The sequence below is a fragment of the Peromyscus leucopus genome, chromosome 10 (genome assembly GCF_004664715.2).
Source record: "Peromyscus leucopus breed LL Stock chromosome 10, UCI_PerLeu_2.1, whole genome shotgun sequence".
Lineage (NCBI taxonomy): Eukaryota > Metazoa > Chordata > Mammalia > Rodentia > Cricetidae > Peromyscus > Peromyscus leucopus.
In genome coordinates, this window is record NC_051071.1 from 63821250 (window position 1) to 63843733 (window position 22484).

The 22484-nt window shown below is 42.5% G+C and overlaps 1 protein-coding gene across 1 annotated transcript in view; it reads right to left on the reverse strand.

The window, feature by feature from the left end:
• Nucleotides 1-1849: 1849 nt before the first annotated feature.
• The window catches only part of Ppat (phosphoribosyl pyrophosphate amidotransferase), a 39934-nt gene continuing 19299 nt past the window's right edge, over nucleotides 1850-22484 (reverse strand). The window contains exons 2-11 of the mRNA XM_028855493.2: nucleotides 20764-20830; nucleotides 19575-19781; nucleotides 14775-14887; nucleotides 14529-14674; nucleotides 13039-13111; nucleotides 11270-11421; nucleotides 10780-10907; nucleotides 8808-9029; nucleotides 6400-6520; nucleotides 1850-4211 (exon numbers count right to left, since the gene is read on the reverse strand). Of these exons, the coding sequence (XP_028711326.1) occupies nucleotides 4015-4211; nucleotides 6400-6520; nucleotides 8808-9029; nucleotides 10780-10907; nucleotides 11270-11421; nucleotides 13039-13111; nucleotides 14529-14674; nucleotides 14775-14887; nucleotides 19575-19781; nucleotides 20764-20830 (1426 nt within the window). The 3' untranslated portion in view covers nucleotides 1850-4014. The remainder of the gene's footprint in view (nucleotides 4212-6399; nucleotides 6521-8807; nucleotides 9030-10779; nucleotides 10908-11269; nucleotides 11422-13038; nucleotides 13112-14528; nucleotides 14675-14774; nucleotides 14888-19574; nucleotides 19782-20763; nucleotides 20831-22484) is intronic.

Here is a 22484-nt window from a genome sequence, read left to right on the forward strand (position 1 = left end):
CACACACACGATTGAGCTAGAGAGATGGGTTCTGTTCCTAGTACGCATACCCAGCAGCTCAAAATTACCTAACTCCAGGTCCAGGGAGTCTGATGCCTCTGGCTTCTGGGGTACCTATACTTATATTCTCTCTCTCTCTCACACACAGAGATCTGGATCTCTGTGAGTTCGAGGCCAGCCTGGGCTACAGTGAGATCCAGGACAGGAACCAAAATTACACAGAGAAACTCTGTCTGGGGGGAGGGGGGGGGAGACGGGACAAAAAAACAAACTAATAATATATAGCACATGCTGACCCTATCCCAAAACATTTATCACAACCGGGTTACTGTTGCATTGTGGGGTTCACTGTCCACTGCCCTGAAGGCAGTGAGGGGGTGACTTTGAAGACATATCTTTTCAAGACAATGAGCCACAGTATTTAATTCTCCAGAGAAATAAGCAATAGGATGTAAATACCCAGATGGATGGAGTAATTAAGGAAATTACAGTAAAACAGTGGAGTCTGACATGTCAGAAATCTCCAGGCCAGGTCAGCAGACTGGAGTTTAGTAACAAGGTAATTTCTAGTTCTGAGTTCTATAAACCAGCAGGCCTGAAACGTGGGAGGATTTTATGCTGCAGTCTTTAGGACCCACAGTGCTGTTCCTACTCTTCAAGCTTCCTTCCCTCCCTGCCAACTTGACACTCATTGTCTGTCTTTGTCTCCCTAGACCACTAGCCAATTGAAATCACTCAGTGTGTGGCATTTTCACAGTCTTACCAGGCTGGGATCAAAGGTGTGGGCCACAGTCTTCTTTTACATGTTAATACTTTTATTTATTTTTGAGAAAGGGTTTCTCTGTGTAACAGTCTTGGCTGCCCTGGAACTCACTCTGTAGACCAGGCTGGCCTCGAACTCACAGAGATCCGCCTGGCTCTGCCTCCCAAGTGCTGGGACTAAAGGCGTGCGCTGTTGCCAGAGTCTTCCTACCTTGCCCACAGTCAGGACAAATCTCTGTCACCCGCCAGTCCCACAGCCGCTCAGACCCAACCAAGTAAACACAGAGACTTATATTGCTTACAAACTGTATGGCCGTGGCAGGCTTCTTGCTAACTGTTCTTATATCTTAAAGTAACGCATTTCTACAAATCTATACCTCGCCACGTGGCTGGTGGCTTATCGGCGTCTTCACATGCTGCTGGTCATGGCGGCGGCTGCAGCCAGTCCTTCTGCCTTCCTGTCCTTTAATTTCTCCTCTCTGTTAGTCCCGCCTATCCTTCCTGCCTAGCCACAGCCGATCAGGTTTTATTTATTGATCAATCAGAACAACTTGACATACAGACCATCCCCCAGCACAGCAGACCATCTCAAACACCTGCACTCAGGCCCATGGTCCTAATCATCCTCTATACGGACCTGCTGGGTAACGCCACAAAGAACCCAAGAAGGGCTCCCACAGGACATACAAATCATCCCACAGCACTGCGCCACCTCTAGAGGCAGCTAGCTTCTTTTTAACAGCGCATAGGACCCCACTGTCTCGAGGTACTTACTGATTTATCCATTTGTTTACTTTGTATTTTCGAAGCCCTTTGAATGCTCTGAACACTGAACCACGGGCTTCCAGGGTTTCCAAAGCTGTTCTGTGTCGTGCTGACTCGACATTCTATTTTCAAATCACTTTACTGCCCTCTCACTTGGCATAAGTTTACACAGCTCATAAGAGATGGGCTATTTATTAAAATGCCTGAATCAGAGAAATAAGATCTGACTAGTTGGTGCCAGGTATGGATCAAGATCACTGTCTTCATGTTATTTAACCATAATCTACTGATTATCACGATTTTTAAAAAGAACACATGTAAACATATTTATTACATATATTTGTCACACAAAAAAATCACAAAAAGGTAACAAAAAAGTAGGCTTACATTACAGTTTGTGACGTTAACTGTGTTCAAACACATTTTTCATATTTTTTCAGCATATAGTACTCTGGCTATATACATTTTAAGCAGATAAATGAAGGCTTGAAACTAGTAAAAAATGTTAATTTAATTCATATTCAGAAACTTGTGAAATAAAAAGTCATGATGAAGAAATAATTACGAAAAGTTGTACAATTATCGAAGGACCAGGACATTGTTTTCCCTTTATAAAAGTATCCCAATAAAACAAAATAAAAACTATGGAAAACACAAAAGTCAAATTAGAGATTTGGTTTTAGTACCTTCCCTGAGTTTCTTTTTAAAATATCAAATTTAAATAAGGCCATTTTAAAACTGACCTAAAGGCTTACCGTCCATCCTGCCATGGGTAATGCGTTCACCATAAGAGGCTACACCCACTGAAATGACCCCAGGGCTGTAACATGCCAATCTGCCTGCCTCTGTCACAGGACCACTTCAGCCACTGGAGCACATGACCTTAAAGAACTACCATCTTAACTTGACCTGCCATTACGTAACACGAGACTATATCCCAAATGCAGACTAACAATTTCAGTTATTAATAAATACTATACCTCTAAAAGGGTTTGGAAACTATACAGCAAATTTTGGCAATAATATAGAAATAATTATTTCTGCATGTGAACAATCTTACACAAACAGGAGTTAGTAAGCACATCACCTCGATCCTTTAAGTCTGCATCCTGAAAAAAAACTTCAAAACACTCACTCACTAGACCTAACGAAACAAAGTAGAAAAGACATGACTATGAGCTGACACCTGGGTACAGGCAATCGAATTCCCAAAACAGTAGCTGTCTCCTTAGCCATTGAACAAAATCGGCCGGCACTAGGTTTCCATTTGCTCAATTTCAATCATCTGTATATATGTATGGGTATGCATGGCTGCAAAGATCAAACACCTAATTCAAACAGCCAAGTCTAATCAAATGAAGGATAAAGGCTTACTTGGAATTAAATTTTTGTTTTCTTTCCAACGTACTAAGTAATTTGCTAGGCTTGTATTGTTAGACACTAAATATCATTGATCACATCTTCTAGTCAAGTGTAGGAACAAAAAAGGCTTCAGATGAATATATTTTTCAGTCATTCTGGTGCATTCCAAAGAGAGGTGGCAACGGTCTGCAAACCTGTACATTTCCCTCCATCATAATGAAACTGCAAACTTAGCAAAAGCTAATGACCATGCGCTGTTAAAATGTAGGGGTAAAATGATAGTTCTAAACATGTATTCGCATTCCTACTGTGTACTAGATACATGAATGACTTATTAAATAAATGGAGTTGCGAGGCACAGAAAGGTACCTTTTTTTTTTTTCTTTTGGCTTTTCAAGACAGGGTTTCTCTGTGTAGTTTTGGTGCCTGTCCTGGATCTCGCTCTGTAGACCAGGCTGGCCTCGAACTCACAGAGATCAGAGATCCGCCTGGCTCTGCCTCGTGTGTGCTGGGATCAAAGGCATGCACCACCACCGCCCGACTAGGAAGACACTGCTTATCTTGAGGCAGAAAGCCCAGGCTGGCCTTGAACTCAAGAATCCATGTCTTGGCTTCCCAAGTAGCTTTTTTTTTTTTTTTTTAATTTTTTTTTGAAGTTTTCTATTGGTCCCCAGAACAACAAATGTGTGTGTGTTGGGGGTGGAGATGGACGGGAATCTAAGAGCTAGGCCATAACTACAGGTTTGACTGTACAGATTAGATCCCTATGGAGCACAGTGAATTGAAATTTTCCATGAAACATTATAAAGGCCCATGTCCTGTGTGCATTACAGATCCTTAATCTAACCTCTTGCAAACCCTTCAAGCACGGGCCTGGGAAATACCAGTAGCCTCCTGTCTTCTCCTAGGTGAAAAGTCAATTCTTGTATAAAAAGAATCCCTACATGTTGGGTTACATGTAATCATCATGGTTTAATTATAGCAATTTAGTAACCTCAGAAATCCTCAAAGCCTATGAAGGTTTATAAGCATGTGGCATCTACTTATATTGTAACAAGTGAGTAACAGATAGTTTGTAAACCACTTCTCCATCACGTTCAGTCTCCAGGAACTCAATCCAGGCAGCTACCATTCCAGGTCCACAGGGTACTGCCCAGTGAGGCAAGCCGTACAGTGTCCCGTCTTCTCAAAACATTCCAGACCATTTCCATTGGTTTGAATTGTAATGTCACGTTTTTTCACTTTCTGCTTCTTGCATTTTATCTCTTGTTGCACAGATGAAACCAGTCCTTCCACTGACAGGTATATAACACTGTTGGCTCCTGAGGAGGAAAGGGAAATGTCAGGAGATTTTTCTGTAGAAGGGAAAACATGCTTTACCACAGCACAGCTACAGAAAGCACCATTTAATGAAAATTCTCCTTTAGCCTTTCTAAAATGGAAGCTGGATGTGACGACTTATAACCTGTAATCCCAGTTTCTTGGAAAGCGGAGGCAGGATGACCACAATTTCAAGCCAACCAGGACAAGTCAAACCTTTAAAAGGGAGGGAAAAACTGGGGGATGAGACCTGGGGTTAGAAATGCGTGTTTAGAATACACAAGTCCCTGGATTTTTGAACGGACAAATCCTGCGTGTGTGTGTGTGTGTGTGTGTGTGTGTGTGTGTGTGTCCGTCCGTCCGTCCGTCCGTCCATGTGTGTAGGGGGAGTTTTCTGATTGTGTGTAGTTGTTCTAACTCTGTGATGAAACACTTTCTCTCTCTTCTGATATTGCTTTTACCTACATCTCTAACATAAAAAGTGCTCCAACACATCTACTTTTTAGAATAGTGTTCCATGTCTGCTTAACAAATAATAATGGTATAATCTTGTTTTATTTCAGGGTTTCACATTATTTCAACGGTTCAGCAAATACACATACATATGTACATGTACAAACATGTCACATATACATACATACATACATACATACATACATAGAAAACATAGTAAAATTAAAATTGGGAACATAGGTAAAAAGTGTGGAAGTTGATTATACTGCCTGGCTCCTTTCATGTAGCTTTGGGACTTTAACCATAAGGACACACACTTCAGTAACACACAAAGCTAGCCTACACTGTGTATAAGTAGAAACAATGGCGGCAAAGTGAGAATTCTGAACAATGGAATTCTGGGAAGGACAGGCTTATGAGGGAGAACATCACAGGACCTTACGAATAAGGCAGTATCTCCACTTGAGTATGAACGTTAGATTTTTCTTTCTGAGTATGGATTTCCAAACTGGGAAAGGTAAAAACAATGGAATAAAGTATGTAAAAATATTTTGAAGAAACTCACTACACACGATTTTGTATGTGTACATATAAAAATAAACTGTTTTATACACTGGAAAGTTTGATATTAGGTAATATGGTTTTCTAAACAATTTCCGTAGATTATATAACATGCCACGGTAAGTGTTTCCAAACATATTTATTCTGTATAGGGAACTAACGTTTTAGTGTGAAAACCTGGAACATCTAAATCTCCATCCCCGTCTTCCTTTCGCAGCTTCCCCTATGGTCAGAAGCTCGATTTTCAGTATTTGCTGAAGTTTCTGGTTCTTTATTAAACAGAATAACAACTTTCTTTCCATTTTGCACCAACTTCAAGTTCACAGGCACATGGTCTACACGTTATGTGTAAGAGTCCTTCACTGTCTTTGTTAGTGTACTTCCTATTGACAGTGGTGTGTACCTGCTGTATTTTACACGCCATTCCACACTTCCTAGGCTGTGACAGTAGTTTGTATTTTATATGCCACTCAAGAACTTTGCAGTGCTGATATGCTCCATCATGAAGTTTTGCATTAACTGAACACTTACATCAAATTTGTCCTTTTGAAGGTCAGTGTATTCCAGTGTGTCTGAGGCCATGATGCCTTCCTGGGAATCCACCCCAAATCACAAGCACCTTGAGCTGGTGCCGCCTTTATGTTACAGGTCTCACTCTGTAGCCCTGGCTGGCTTGGGATTACCTTTGTAGACCAGGCTGGCTTTGAGCTAAGAGAGGTCGGCTGTCCCCTGCCTCCACTGTTGGGATTAAAGGCATGTACTACCACACAAAGCGGGAACTGAAATCTTTAAATTATTTCTAAAAGACATAACTTTTGGTGCTACTGTGAATGGTTTTTCTCCCAATGTATATGTGTGCAAGCACATGTGTGTACATGTTTCATCTGTAGAGGCCCAAGGTTAAGGGTCTCAGAGTCATGGATTCCATTAGTCTAGGAGGTCAGCTTATCCACATGCTGAGTCTGGAATTACAGAGGTACCAATACCTACCCAGCATTTATGAACTCAACTGTGGTCCCCAAAACTCATGGTGCAGTTATATAATATAATGATGCTGAGCCATCTCCCCAGCACGCAAATGTATCTTCCAACTATTTGCTGCTTTACACAAAAGTACACTTGGAATTTAAAACAAACCAACCAACAATTAAAATCTACAGAAATTTTATTACCTACCGAGGTATTCTGCAAGACGGTCAAATTCTGGCTTGTTGGCTATCAGCTCCTCTTTCGTGGGTATGTTGATTCCCATGAAGCAAGGGTATTTGATTGGCGGTGAAGCGACGCGAATGTGCACCTTAGAAAGAAATCATCACTTATACTCAGTAAAATTAATTATACATTTTTCCCACTGTGAAAACTGTCTCACTGAACATTCAATCAACAACATGAGCAACAAGGTAAACCACAGAAATCATTTCATTGAGTAGGTAATTTTTTTCTTTCTTTAAAAAAAAATGATTAGATTCATTCATTTTATATTAGGTGTGAGGGTTTTGCCTCCATGTGTGTCTGAGCACCATATACATGCTTCATGCTCAGATCTCAGAAGAGGTATCAGATCTCCCTGGAACTGGAGTTAGGAATGGTTGTGAATCACCATGTGGGTGCTGGGAATCTAAGCTGGGGCTTCTGCAAGAGCAACCAGTGCTTGTAACCACTGAGCCATCTCTCCAGCCCATACATTTTTTTTTCTTAATGAGTTATTTTCATTCTCCTTATCTTTTACTTCCTATTTAATGACTATACATTCCTAGCTACTTTTGTTTTAATACCTAAGTGACACTTTGCTGATCTTTTATTTTACCCTATTAAAAAGATATAACTTACCAGGTTATAATGAAAATCTTACTAATCATAACAGGGCTCCTTTTGTCTACTATTGTTTTTGACCTTTCTGTTAGGTTCATGTACATAGTTTTATAACCAGCATCCACATGTTCTTTTTAGTCTTAGATCTTGTAAGAACAATCTGCCTGTCTTATATAATCTTCACACAGATTTAAATGGTCAGGACACATTTCATTACACCAGCATGTCACTTTATATATTTAATCCATTTGCAAGTTATGTGTAGGTGTGATATAAGTGAGCAGTGGTTATCCAAACTGAAAAGCATTTTGTGAAGGGCAAGCATTACATACTCTGCAAACCACACTATAAACAGATCTGCTGCCGTCCAGGCTTGTGCCCTTTCACAGAGCACAGCCAAGCCTATTAATTGTAACATGAATAGTAAAGTCACCAGCTATATTGCCTCTTAGTACAAGTCTGCCCACCCTTTGATACATCAGAGCCGGGCATGCTTTCGCTCTCTCTAAAAAGGCCGAGATGGCAGGGTCTTCAGTTCTAAGGCTGAAGTCTGTCTGCTGCGGCCACCTCCATCAGTTATCCTCTTTGAGTTTCTGGATAACTTGCTGCACTCTGGACACCAACATCTGGTGCTTCACCCCACACTTACATGATGTGGAGAATTTTTCCCCTGAACTTCACAAGCCCATCTCCAATACCTTCTATTTTCCTTCTGTAGTGTGCTCACGGCTCTCAGTCTCTGAAGAATGGGAGAGCTAGGGCCTGATTTCGGACCGGGCTTTGGCTCAAGAGAATGTTGTGTTGGGCGTGATGGCACACTGTAATCTCAGCACTCGGGAGGCAGAGGCAGGCGGATTTCTAAGTGAGGAGTTTTTCATCCGATCACTCAAACAGTTCAAGGCCACTGTAATTTATTTACAGCCAGTGTCCACACTGTGTTTTAGGGAGTAGAGAGGCCAAAGGGAAGGGAACAGGGAAATGGCTGGTGGGAACAAACAAGCTTCTTGATTAAGTCTGGCATCAATTTTAAAAGGCATAGTTCATGGTGACTCAAAAAACAATTTTAATAACCTTCAATTTGTAAAAACTGCAGTATATAAAGTTCAATAAGGTGTGCCCATAACATTCATCCAAGCATTTAACACAGCACAAATAGATCCATGCTTAGCAATTTTTAGAAAGTTCACTGTTTTACAGAAGACACAATGATACAAAACTGATTTAATGGGTTAAATTTATTGTATTAGGAATTGGTTCTATATTTTCAAACAGAGAAAGCAACCAATACTCTTGATTGTTTTTTGTTGTTGTTCTGTTTTTGTTAAGATTTTAAAAAAAAGGGGGACTGGAGAGATGGCTCAGTGGTTAAGAGCACTGGCTGCTCTTGCAGAGGTCCTGAGTTCAATTCCCAGCAACCACATGGTGGCTCACAACCATCCGTAATGAGATCTGGTGCCCTCTTCTGGCCTGCAGGGATACATGCACACAGAACACTGTATACATAATAAATAAATAAATCTTACAAAAAAAATTTTTTTTAAATGTTAAAGTGATGTTTCTCGTCTGTTTGGCTTTTTAATCTATTAGGGATTAAACTTTGTAGAGTGTAAGAATAGTTAACATATGGTCTCCACATTGCTGCCCCACTATCACAAAGCAATCCGATATGCAAAGTTAAATCACACTGGACTATCACTTGGATACAGTAACTCCGATGCCAACATCAAACAGTTAGTCCTTGGTGCTTCGGCGCATGTTTTAACATTACTTACCTCTTTTGCCCCGGATTCTTTGAGGAGCTTTATGATGGGTGAGATAGTATTGCCTCTCACAATTGAATCGTCGATGAGAACAATTCTTTTGCCTATAAAGTTGTCGGACAACACGCCAAATTTTTTTGCAACACCAAGTTGTCTTAACCTCATGTTTGGCTGAATGAAGGTTCTTCCCACATAGCGGTTTTTACACAGCACCTCCACATATGGCAGTCCACACTGGCAGAGGAAAAATAAGTGCAGTTAGTGGCCACACTGGGCTAAGAAGATGCCTTTGAGGGACAGGAGGCGTTCATCCATTCCTCCAGGCAGCCATCTTTATAACACATGCACACTACTTCATTTAGAAGCTAAGGGAGGACGCTCAGCTCCACCACTAAATTCTCTATATATTCACGATGTCATCTTGTTTTGGGAGAAGTGTTTCACTATGTTGCCTAGGCTGGCCTCCAGCTCACAGCGGGGTTTCCGCCTCAGCTGCTCTGTACTGGGACTGCAGGTCTACGCAACCACATGCAGCTCCTTTTTAAAAAAAAAAAAGTTTACAATGATGAGTAAAGATGGGCACATCACCAAAAAGAAGTGAGACAACCTGAATGAGTATGTATTGGGTGTGTGTGTGTGTGTGTGTGTGTGTGTGTGTCTGATGAAAAAAGAAAGGGGACCAGGAGAGAGGAAGAAGAGGTCATAAGGGAAACAAAGGGTAACGGACGGAATGCATGTGATAGCAAAGCACAAAAGAGAACTACTGGAGGGCAAGCCAGAGACCACGAAGGAAAAGAGGAAAGGCCGTGGGGAATGGATGAGTAAGAACAGTGGAGTTCAAGTGTATGAAACATCACAGTGAAACTCATTACTCTGTATGCTGTTAAAAATTAAAAATGAGGGCCAATATTCTAATCTTGGGTGATTAAAAACTACTAATTAATTGTGTGTGCACATGAGCACATACAGGCATATGCACACCAGAGCTTTTATGGAGGTCAAGGGACAACTCACTGAGTCTTTGGTGATTAAAAACTACTTATTATGTGTATGCAAGAGAACGTACAGGCATATGCACTCGCTTTTTTTTTTTTTTCCCTAAAGAGGTCCCTGTGGTAGAATATTACTTTAAGGTGTGCTACTTTCTTTTAAATATTTATTTATTCATTCATTTATTTATTTATTTATTATGCATAGTGTTCTACTTGCATCCCTAAAGGCCAGAAGAGGGCACCAGATCTCATTACAGATGGTTATAAACCATCATGAGGGTGCTGGGAATTGAACTCAGGACCTCTAGAAGAACAGTCAGTGCTCTTAACCTCTGAGCCATCTCTCCAGCCCCCACACCAGAGCTTTTATGGAGGTCAAGGACAACTCACTTGAGTCGTGGGTGATTAAAAACTACTAATTGTGTGTGCGTGCGTGAGCATGTACACGCATATGCACAGCAGGGCTTTTATGGAGGTCAAGGGACGACTCACAGTTCTCTCCTTCCACCATGTGGGTCCTGGGAATCAAACTCAAGTGATCAGCCTTGGCAGCAAGAGCCTCCACCCACCACGCCACCTCTCTGCCCACTTTTTTTTTTTTTAAAGTTTTTTTTTTTTTTTTTTTTAAAAAGATTTATTTGTTTAAGTATGTGAGTGTTGTATCTGCATGTACACCTTTATGCCAGAAGAAGACATCAAATCCCACTGTAGATAGTTAGGAGCTTTGATTGTGGTTGTTTGATAGGTGGTTGCTGGGAATTGAACTCAGGGCCTCTGGAAGAGCAGCCAGTGCTCTTAACCTCTGAGCCATCTCTCCAGCCCCCTCAGCCCACTTTTTGTGGAAAGAAATGGCTAATAATTTTTGCACAGGAATCAACATTAGACCCCAACCTTTCCTTTTTATAGTAAGTTGGTGCATTTCCCCCTTTGTGGTCCGCATTTATTTCACTGCCAGAAGACCAACTCACGGAATAATAATTAAAAGTAAATACCTTTGCCGCGTAGCCAAGAGCAGCAGGCGTGGCCGATTCTGGAACCGTGCTCACCAAGTCCGCCTCCACGGGCGCTTCGATCGCCAGCTGCTGGCCACAGCGGTATCTTACTGTATAGACCATTTGGTCTGGAATGTTTGGAAAAGAAACAAATTGTCTTAACTGAGAATAAGATCGCTATTTTAAAAAGCTGGGGCTAAGACTGTATAGACTGGACAGAAAAGGAAAAGCAACGTGTACAGAAACAATTGTGTGGTATTTATGAAATTTCACCTTAATATGTATTTGAAAATTATAATCTTTATTACTGAGAGAAACACAGAAGCTAAGAGTGGAAAAGAAGGGCAATAATGATTTGTAGCTCAGTAACATATTCACAGCATACAGCCACATTCCTCCCAAGAGCCACATCAGCTTTTGAGCCAAGAACTGTCTTGTTTCAATGAGATGAATGAGATTTTTACAAACAGTCAAAGAAAAGTGTACTTACCTTCAAATATACTATCTGGTCTTGCAAAATAAACATATTCAAAGATACAAAAAGCCACTGGGTCTCCTTCAGACCTTGGAATTATGTCAAGAGTTCTGATACCATGTCTGGATATTTCTACAATTTCTCCAGGCTTGACCTCATGGCAATATCTTCGAAGACACAAACAGAGAAGATACCCGTGAAACCTATCATTTTATACAATGAGTATACACTAGTTTTTAAAAGGCAAAAGAAAACTCTGTAACTCTGCTGTTCCTATGCACATTTTGCAAAATTTTAATAACAAGGGACTTAATATTTTATTGACTTTTTTTTTTTAAATAAAGGGGCCAGTAAGTACTCTCATTTATGTGCCCACTGTCCAATCTTTACAGTGTATACAGTATAATCTATATTATCACTTCACCCTGAAAGTTACTGCGTGGATTTTGAGGAAGAGGAGCAAAGAGACTATTTTAATTAATTCTTTTTTTTTTTTTTTTCTTTTTGGAGACAGGGTTTCTCTGTGTAGCCCTGACTGTCCTGGAACTCACTCTGTAGACCAGGCTGGCCTTGAACTCAGAGATCTGCCTGCCTCTGCCTCCCAAGCGCTGGGATTAAAGGCGTGCACCACCATGCCTGGCTTACTTAATTCTTTTATTTTTTAAATTATTATTATTATTATTATTATTATTTTGTTTTACTTAATTCTTAATAGCATGACTTAAAGAGCTGGAATTGTTCAGTAGGATGAGGACACCTGCTTCCATGCCCGAGGATTGATTGCTGGAGCCCAGACGGTAGAAGGAAAGAGCTGACTCTCACAAGCTGTCCTCTGACCTCTCCACAGGTGCCCTTCGCAACACAATAAACAAACGCAAAACAAACAAACAAACGACCCTGCCCAGTCTGCTCCCCAGGTGCTGGGGTCCTACAGCAGCCGCCAAGCTTTCACTTGGGTGCTGGGGATCCCAACTCAGGTCTGCACGCTCAAGCAGCGGGCACTTTGCCCACTGATCCTTCTGCCCAGCCCAAGTCCCTACTCTGTACAGCCAGTGTTTGGCCAGCGGGATGGCTCAGTGGGTAGAGATACCTGTTACTAGGCCTAAAGACCCGGGTTTGATCTCTAGAACCCACAAGGAGGGCAAACGGAACTGAGTCCTGCATATGGTCTTCAGATCCCCACACAAATAAATAAATACATGTCATGATGGAAATAAACAAACTAAATTGTGGTAGCTAGACACTGTGTCTCAACCTGCATTCCCAGCTCTCATGGGTTCCAGGGTGGCCTGAGTTAGTGTGAGACCTGGAATCAAAAACAAACACATGCACACTAAAAAAAGAAATCAAGCGAGACTTGTGGCATTTTGAAAGAGTATTTTCAGAGCCAAAAGGTAGTATTGGTACATTAAAGTCAGTACAACTGCTACGCACACTATTCACAAATGCTTTCTTATGGCAAGAAAATAGGTCATGGAAACAAAAAATATCCATCACCTCCCCACCAGCCAGTTCTGGACAGATTTTAGGTATCTGTCACCATGCCTGAATGAAAGAGTTCTGGCTCCTTCCTCTCCCTCTTCCCCTTGTGTCATCTGTTTTTTGTTTATTGGGGAGGGAGGACAGGGTATCTATACATATAACTCAGGTTCTTCTTAAATTTATAATCATTCTGCCTCAGACTTTTCAAAGTCAGAACTACAGGCATGTATCATCAAATTTGGCAGAAAAAATTTCTCATGAATGCATAAAAGAAAAAAAAAGATTAATAGGCTACAACTTACCTTGCACCAATAGATAAAAAGCTGCAAGATTCTGAAGACACCACCCATCCTTCAGTTTCTGAAGACTTTTTCTCTATAAATCACAAGACAATCACAATTTAGTGAATGGGTTTGGGAAATTCTTTGTTTGTTTTGTGTTTGGTTTTTGTCTGGAGTCCCGGGGATAGAAGCCAGGAGCCTAGCACAGCCTAGGCAAGCACTGTATTAATCAGCTACATCCCCAGTCCCCACAGGGAGGGTTTTTAAAGAGGCTTTCGGGCCCTTGAGACCGGCTCACTGGACAAGGGGGATTTTGTCAAATCTGACAACTTGGGAGGGGACCATGTGGCAGAGGAGATCAGACTCCCTTGCTTGAGGTCTTCTGACCTCCATATACCCCATCATTCATGTGCATTCAAACACAAAGATGTAAAATCATTTTTTAAAAAGAGTTAAAAAAAAAAAAAGAGAGGCTATTTTGTGAGAATAACAAAACATCCAATAGATAAAAACTGCTATTATCATCACATTAAAAGCAGGTATTCTACACAACTTAGGTAAAAAAGACAATAAATAATCCAAGATTCCTTCTAGCATTATGATATCATAGTTTGAACAAGATAGATGATTGGTTATAAAGAAAAATCACTGCAGAAAGAAAAAGATTAGTTAGGCAAAAGATATGAACTGGCAACTCAAAAAGACCAAAAGAGAAAGGAATATAGTATTAAATACACTGAAAAGTCAGACAAAGCCAAAGAAAAAGACCTTCAAAACTAAGGGTAGGAGCTAGCGAGACGGTTCCGGGAGTACAGTGCCCGCTCTGCAGACAGGAGGAACTGAAATCAGTTCAAAGCTGAGCATGCCAGTGGTCACCTGTAGCCCCTCTGGGAGAGACCCATACAACTCACTGGCCAGCCACCCTAGCTGAAAACGGTGAGCTCCAGTTTCAGTGAGATCCTGTTTCACAAAGTAAAGTAGAAAGCAACAGAAGACGATAGTTGAAGTTGGCCAACTTCATACGTGTGTACACCTCCACCCCATACACACATTTTTTTTTAGAAATATCAACAGCTAGGGTTACAGTGCTTGCTGTGAAATCATGAGGACCAGAGTTCAAATCCCAGCAGGCACATAAGTCTGACTTCTACCTATAACTCTAACTAAGGCTAGGCTTCCAGGAATCTCCAAGTTCAGGGAAAGACCCTGCTTCACAGGAAGGGGTCGAGAGTGACGGAAGATGACACCAGACACCCTCTTCTGGCCTCCAAAAACAGCACAGGAGCACACACCCACATACAAAGTATGTACACTCACATAAATTTAAAAAAACAAAGTGAATAAAAAGATACGTGTTTTCTTTGCTCCCTCTCTTCCTATCCACAAGCTTCCCGTAACCATAGATTTGGGGAGCTCAAAAAAGAAAAAGGGGAGAAAGGGGGAGGATTTTGAGACTCGCCAACAGAAACAATGATTTTGAAAAGCATCATGAAAATCAAATTCCTACTGACCTTTGTCATTTATATCAGAAACTGGAATAAGACGACCAATGCACAGAGGGCGATTTCCGTACGGATCCCTCACTGCATAAATGACATCCCTGTGCATTATAAGCAGAGAGTACGCCGTGGGCGCTTCCTTCATTAAGTTCTTGATTCTGGAATTACAAGTCACTGAATGAATCACTCTGGCCATAAACACGCACAAGTAAAGCTCCTGTCGCCGGAGCTGCAAGCATAGGCTAGTTATACAGTTACCTTGCTACCCAGTCTGGGGTATCGTCTCGTTCCTGAGGCGGGGTATACGCCAGTAACTGAGTAATCATTTCACTATCAGAGGAGGTGGAAAGCCCAATACCATGGCGCAGAAGCTACGGGAGAGAGAAGTTTCCTCGTTAGACCATTAGATGCTCCGCCTCTTGTCCAACAGCACCCGGTAACAGAAGCCAGGCGTTACAGATACTGAGTTACAACCCACCCCCCACTAACTGTGCGTGCTGTGCGTGTATACTCGAGACCGCGGACCGCTGCTGGGGGCAACGGGCAGTCTCCAGAGCTAGGCAGAAAAGAACTGCTTTAGCAGATAGAAAGCAAACCTTAAGTCAGAGCGTAAGCAGAAAAGCCCTTTTCTACAACCCTCCGTAGTCCTGGTAAGCAGGGCATCCCTCCTTCCAAAGAGTAGCAAAATGCACCAATGACTCTCACACCCAGTGTGTTGGTGGCATCAATGAATAGCCATACTTCTGACCGCTGACAGGAATCAACATTTTAAATGACTAAATGTAGGAGACATTGAACACTGGAGACATTGGTTGAGTGTACTTTATCACCATGAAAGTCTGAACAGGACCGACCCAGAGGCTGCACCGCAAACATGGACAGAATAATTTAAGTGGATACTAAAAAAGCATTTTCAGCAACCAGCTCAATGTGTAAAGTTGAACCTAATACCTAGATAAGGGGCCATGTCTGGAAACAATGAGCTATGTATTGTTTACAACTGAATTCTTGGTGATGACTATTTCTAAGCAGTCGACTTTGGTAATTTACTTCATATTTAGACTTTTGTGATTGTCTACATTTGTAAAAATACTCGTTTTCTCGGTTTGTGGACAGAAATGTGTATCAGGGCCACGACAACGCCGCTGCTCAGGGAGAGGGCACAGCAGAGCAGCGGGAGCTTCCTAAAGCTAAAACACAAAACAGACGATGGGAAACGATGAAGCCTGGGCTCTAGATAGTTTAAATCCCCAATTCACCATCGTGCAGTCTCTGTGACTACTTATCGTACGTGGAGCATCAGCTCTAAAAATGCTAAACAAAACGTGCACGTACGTGTGTATGTGCATGTGTGTGGACATGAATGCATGCTGTGACTAACCGGCGCCTGGTCCTGAGGTTAGCAAATGAGCATCACTAGAATCTAATGAACTGAAGAAAGCAGAGGACAGTACATGAATGGTATAAATAGATCAAAAGGAGCTTCCAGGAATATAAAGATGCCGTGTGATCAGCAACAAACAGAGGAAACAGTCACGCAGAGACAGAAACTGGACATCATTAAGAGAGGAAGCTCCCGGTGTGCCCTGGACCGGCTGCCTGAGTGAGCACTCTGCCCCGACTACTGGATTTTAGCTTTCTGTGGTTTGTTTCCAATTTATGATTTTCTCATATTTATCATCTTCAAGTTTATACTCATTTTCCTCACATGCCTTCTTTTTTTTTCTTTTTGTCACATGCCTTCTTATGCTTCAAGAATATAAAGAGTATTTCCTGATCCAAAAACCCCAAAATGCTCCAAACTTTGAACCTTTTTAAGTTTCCACACGGCTCTGAAGGGGAATCAGATCATGAGGCCCCAGCCCTCACTGAGGCTACCTGCCTCCCTGTTGCTCATGAAGAGCAGCAACTTCCTTGTAATCAATTATTTATTTCTTTAGCTAGAGGAAACTGTCAGGAACTGGACCGTCAGCCTCATGATTGACAGCTGTCAGCCCGTTCCTGAGACTGGTCAGTGCAGCAGTTACCCAAGAGCTACCTTGTATTTGCCTGAGGATAGCAGAAACAGAAGCCAGAAACAGGCTCTGTAGCTGCTACTGTTATCTCAGTGGCCCCCAGATATGGCAGGGCTGTGAGAAACACTCTGTGCCCTGATAGGCAGGGCCCGGTGTTTCCTGGGAAAGCTGATGGCCACAGCTTCAGCTTTTACCATTTTCAGGAAAATCCTGAGAGCTGCCAAATAAATGGGTCAGGACAACTGCAGGGAGACTCAGACCAACCGTGGACACCCGTAGAGACTTATTTCAGTGGGGAAAAAGGGGTACACTTCAATTGCCAAGAACCCTCAAGAGTTACAATGGCCATGATAGCTTCAGACAACCTTTATACAATCCAGCCTGCAGCCAGCAGCCATCCAGATAACCTCCAGACCTCCTCACAGCTGTCTTCAGCCCCGCAGGGGCAGTACTTCTCTGCACCAAGTCAGCTAGTCAACATAAATAAGCAAGGCTGCTCTCAGGCCCTGGGCATCCGTCTGGGACAGTTCCTTCCTGTGCACGGCCTCTGGGCCGCAGCACAGCCAATTTGATTAGCTAGCCCATCTGATTAGCTTTGCTGCCTACTTAAGGTCTTTCAGTGTGGGTCCAGTAGGCTGGGCTGGTTGTACAGGGAACAGGGGGTCCCTTGGGGTTTCTCATTCCAGGGACACCCAGTAACAGCTAGAAGAAGGCTAAGGAGTTCAAGGGGGTGGGCAGGACCACAGGCTACAAAAGACTTCAGAGCATTATAAAGAACTGTGTGAAAGGGCTGGAGAGATGGCTCAGTGGTTAAAGCACTTGCTGCTCTTGCAGAGGACTTAGGTTCAATTCCCAGCACCCACAAGGCAGCTCAAAGCAACTCCAGCACTTAGGAATCTGATGCCCTCTTCTGGTCTCCAGAGGCACCATCACTCATGTACATGGTACAAAGCATGCACTCAGACCCACACACATACCCACAAAACAAAAAGGACAGTGCAGAGTACTGTGAAGGTGAGGGACAGCAGAGAGCTGTGGACAGCGAAGGTGAGGGACAGCAGAAAGAGAGCTGGGGACAGCTGGAAGGCTTCCAAAGTGCTGCCAAGTCACTAGCTCTGGCTACCCAACACCCCAAGCTCAGGCCTGTAACACTAGATGCTGGGTCACCGGCATGTAAAGCCCAGAGTGGTAATAACACTAACAGCAGAGGGCCGTGACACCACAGACTCAGAACTGTTGACACTAAGGGAGCTGCACTTTGTACCTTCGTCATTTCTACGTCAACAGAGCAGCTGAAGGAACAAAAAACAAAGACAAAAAAAAAAAATCATACAAAATCACCTATTTAACATGTTTCACCTGTATCATGAAATATAAGCTTCATGTTGACTTGGTTGCATCTCAACATGTGCAAGTACTACAGAATCTGAAAGATCTCCCTCCTAAGGATTTCAGGCAGAGAATTCTGAGTCTATACTCGACTTTCTTCTTGCATTTTCATGACGTTCCGATAGGGAAAAAATGCCTGTAATCCCAGTACTCGGGAGATGGAGGCAGGAGGAGTTTTAGTTAGCTAGATCCACACCTGACACCCACGGGGGAGAGCTCCACTGGCTGGCATGTGCTCAGGTCCCTTAGACACTGGTGTGGGGCTGAGGACATGGCTCAGCGGCCCAGTGCTGCCTAGCACACACAAGGTCCTGGGTTCAACCCCCAGAACCGCAAACCAACAAAAGCCACTGAAAATCCTCTTTCTATTCTTACAGTAACGAACACAACGTCAACTACCAGCAGGTTATTCAGGGGCTAACAAGGAAGAAGGCTACATATGTCCCGAAGAGACAGCTTTCTACTTTCTACTCCAAATAGCTTTTGTCCACACTTGAGAGATATGGAGAGCTAAAAAGCCAAATGCAGCACATTGATTGCAGCCTAATCTTTCCTGGCACAGGATCCCAAAACTGCCTGACCACTAAAGTAGATGTATTTTGTACAATAATATAATAATGGTATGTCTCAAGATAGAGAATAGCTACCATGGAAACCAGTGATGTGATTAAAGGGCTACATTCAGTCTTAGACCAGACCTCCAAGGAGGGAACAGATGCCAGAGGTCAGGCTGACCATCAAAGGCCAATCCACAAAAGATAAAAAAAGGACTGGGTCCATGGAGCTTCTGGTTGGCTGAGCACAAATGGAGGTTCCTGGAGAGTGGTTTTAGAGGCACCGAGGCCTCACATCTCCTCCCACAAATCCTGCTATACCCGCCTCTTCACCTGTTCTGTGTCCTCCATAATGTCTCAAAAAATAAATCAATACGCATAAATCAAGCATTTTCCTGAGTTCCATGAACCACTCCTTACCAAATGAAATCAAGAAGGGAATGTGGGAACTCAGTGTACAGCCTGTAGGCCCTAAGTGCTCAGGGCCTAGACTTGGAGTGGGCATCCAAACTGAGCAACAGTCTCATGAGAACGAGCTCTCCACCAACTGACTATCTTAAAACCCCACATGGCTGGGCGGTGGTGGCGCACGCCTTTAATCCTAGCACTTGGGAGGCAGAAGCAGATGGATCTCTGTGGGTTTAAGGCCAGCCTGTCTATAGAGTCAGTTTTAGGACAGGTTTCAAAGCTACACAAAGAAATCCTGCCTCAAAATACCAAAAAAAAAAAAAAAAGAATGTCTGGTCATAGCATTATGCATTAGAATTATGCAGTGCTGAGTTTGGACACAGGGATCAATGGCTTGGTTTTTCTCTCTCACCAACATAGGACAACATTATAAGGGGATGTTTACAGTAATTCCTCATGCTGCTGACAACATAAACAACATTCCAAATCACAGCACTGAAGTGGTACTGCTTCCAGTCACCTGGGGAGTACCAGAATCTGGAATTAGAGCAAGCATGCCGGGCAATTCTGATGCAATGGCTTCTGGAACCGAGGTAACAGGCGGCAATAGTTAGAAGAGGCCCTTTCCGAGCTCTCCAATGTCTTTTCAATAACCATCCTAACACCCGCTGCGCCCGTAAACAACAACTTACCTTTTTCCTTAAGCGAGCTGCATTTACCAGTTCCCCGTTATGTGCCACGGCTATTTTCCCGTGAAGAGTTTCCACAACAAACGGCTGACAATTTTCCAGCTCGCACTTTCCCGTCGTGGCGTAGCGCGTGTGACCGATTCCAAGATTTGAGACGTATAATTTCTTCAAATTGTCTTCAGTAAAAACATGATTTACAAGACCCATTCCCTTGAGAAGTCAAAGCAAAAGTAGATGTCAGGAGAAAAACGGAAACCGGTATTGCTAGTGACAAGACTACGCTTGGGCAATCCCAACTAGACAGCGGTTTCCCGTTCTTCTCTGTGCACCAGGAATCAAATGAATTCACTTTTTAAACTGGACTCCGGACGGTCACATTAAATTCATTTCCAAGTGAGCAGTTTAGTGTTTAGGACTGCCACAGCATCGACACTTGTATCTTATGACACTCTTAATTAGGAAATGTTAAGGACAGACAGATAGTCAGCAATAAGATTTTACTACTAGACAATGAAATCTGTCAAATATTAACTGGAATTGGCATTTAAAAAAAAAAACAAGGCTTCTTAAAAATATTTAAATAGATAACCCCCTGGCGTGAATGAGCTGGTCTAGCAAAAGATCACTGGGAAAGAAATCCATCCTAATTTGACAAGTGTGAGGACACAAAGTTGGAAGTAGATAGACTGACCCAAGAGTCTTTTAGATGGCTGATCCATAAATCTTCTTAGTAGACTTATCTAATTGCTTCTAGCTGCAGTTTTATTCATATCCCCACACTTTATTTATTTACTAACTTATTTATTTAGAACACAGGGTCTTACTATGTAGTCCAGTCTGGCCTGAAACTCACTATATAGAACAAACTAAACTCAAACTCAGAGATTCACCTGCTTCCGCATCCCAAGTCCTGGCATTAAAGATGCGCACCACGTGACTACCCCCTGCCCAGATATTTTTTGTTTGTTTGTTTGTTTTGAGACAGGGTTTCTCTGCGTAGTTTTGCGCCTTTCCTGGAGCTCACTTGGTAGCCCAGGCTGGCCTCGAACTCACAGAGATCCGCCTGGCTCTGCCTCCCGAGTGCTGGGATTAAAGGCGTGCGCCACCAACGCCCGGCTACCCTGCCCAGATACTAATGACCGGCTGGCCACAGTTATCTCTAACATCATCAGTTTTGAATGCTCAAACTTACCTTATGCACCCTGAATGTAGGCACTGAACTCCCATCACTGGTTACAATACCAGCGCTCTCCTGACCCCTGTGAGCAAAGAAATGGATCATCTGTTAAATCAGCGAGCTTCCTGGGATTACAGGTGCACATCAGCACATATGAGCACACCTCGGGGATTGCAGGTGCTCACCAGCTGGGAGTGCAGGTGCTCTTCAGCACGCCCATTCATATTTATGTCTTTTGCTTTTCACACTTTGAATCTTTCTCCAATAACCCTGCCCCCATTTGTTTGGCAACAGGATCTCTCTACGTAGTCTAGGCTGCTCCGGAGCTTGCTGTGTATGCCAGGATGGCCTCAAACTCAAGAGAGTTAATACTGGATTAAAGGTGTGCCCCATCACCCCAACGTGAAACAATGGTCTTTAAGTTACATTTTTATTTTCTGCACATGGATGTGTTGCCTGCATGAATGTAGGTGCACAACATGGATGCCTCTACAGAGGCCAGAGGAGGGTGTTGGATCCCCTGGAACTGGAGTTACAGACATTTGTGAGCTGCCATGGGTGCTGGGAACAGAACCTGGGTCCTTCCCCTGCAATAACAAATACCCTTACCAATAAGCTATCACTTCAACACAAAGTGATGCTATAAACCTTAACAAAGGAATCCCAAAGACACTGCCAACCATTTCCAAGTCATTAAAAAAACACTTTTAGTGAAGCCAAAAATTATATAAGGAAAAAAAAATACATCAAAATAGTTTTCATTCCCTTTACTCCAAGGGTAATTTTTTTTCCCTAAAGCCCAAACAAGTAAGATTAGCAATCATTTAGATCCAGGGTATTTAACCAGCAAGCCTGCTTCTTTGGCACCTTCTTAAAATTACTCCTTTAGGCAGCTTGAACCAGTTAAACTACATCCTGTCAAGCTCTTGGGAGCTTACTACAACCACCCTTCTGGTTTCCTAGGAAACAAAATGTTAGCTAGAAATAGCGAATCATTTCCAGGTCACTTTCGACACGGAGGGTGGAGCTGGACAGCACTGGACCGAGGAGGAGGAGGTTAAAGCTTTACTAAGTGTCTGGGAAGAAAGAAATATAGGAAAACAACTTTGTGGAACACTGAGAAATAAAGGAATATTTATTTACATTGCTACAATGTAAGGTTGCAATCACTAGGTGTATGCAGAGATTGGAAACAGTGTCGTGCAAAGTATAAAAATCTCAAGTATGAATGCAGGACAGTTAAACATGCCCACAACTCAGGAGACAGCTCTAGAACTATGAAGTTCTTCTATGATTTGGATGCAATCCTGCAGGATGAACCCACCACATAATTAACAGAGGAGGAGGAGGATGGCAACAGCAGGTACCTGGCAACCCTGGGCTCAAGTACCGCCCGAGAGATTACCGAAGGTAAAAAGAAAAATGCCATTCTTTTGTTTTCACTTCATTTACAATTTCTGAGTATATGTGATAAATACAGCCTGAAATATCAAGATTAAAAAAAAATCCAACATACCTTTTTGCACAAGGTATGGATGGATTTCAAAAGGAGGTTCAATACCATCACTTCTTACATCTCAAATAAAGTAAAAGCACATTAAAATGACACTAATTGCTGTACCAACTATGGTTGATGTGGCTTTGAAATATGGATAAGTTTGAAAGATACTTTAGGACTTAATTTTAGAATGTATCAAAAATGCTGTCCAGTTATGTGTTTCATATAGCCCCCAACA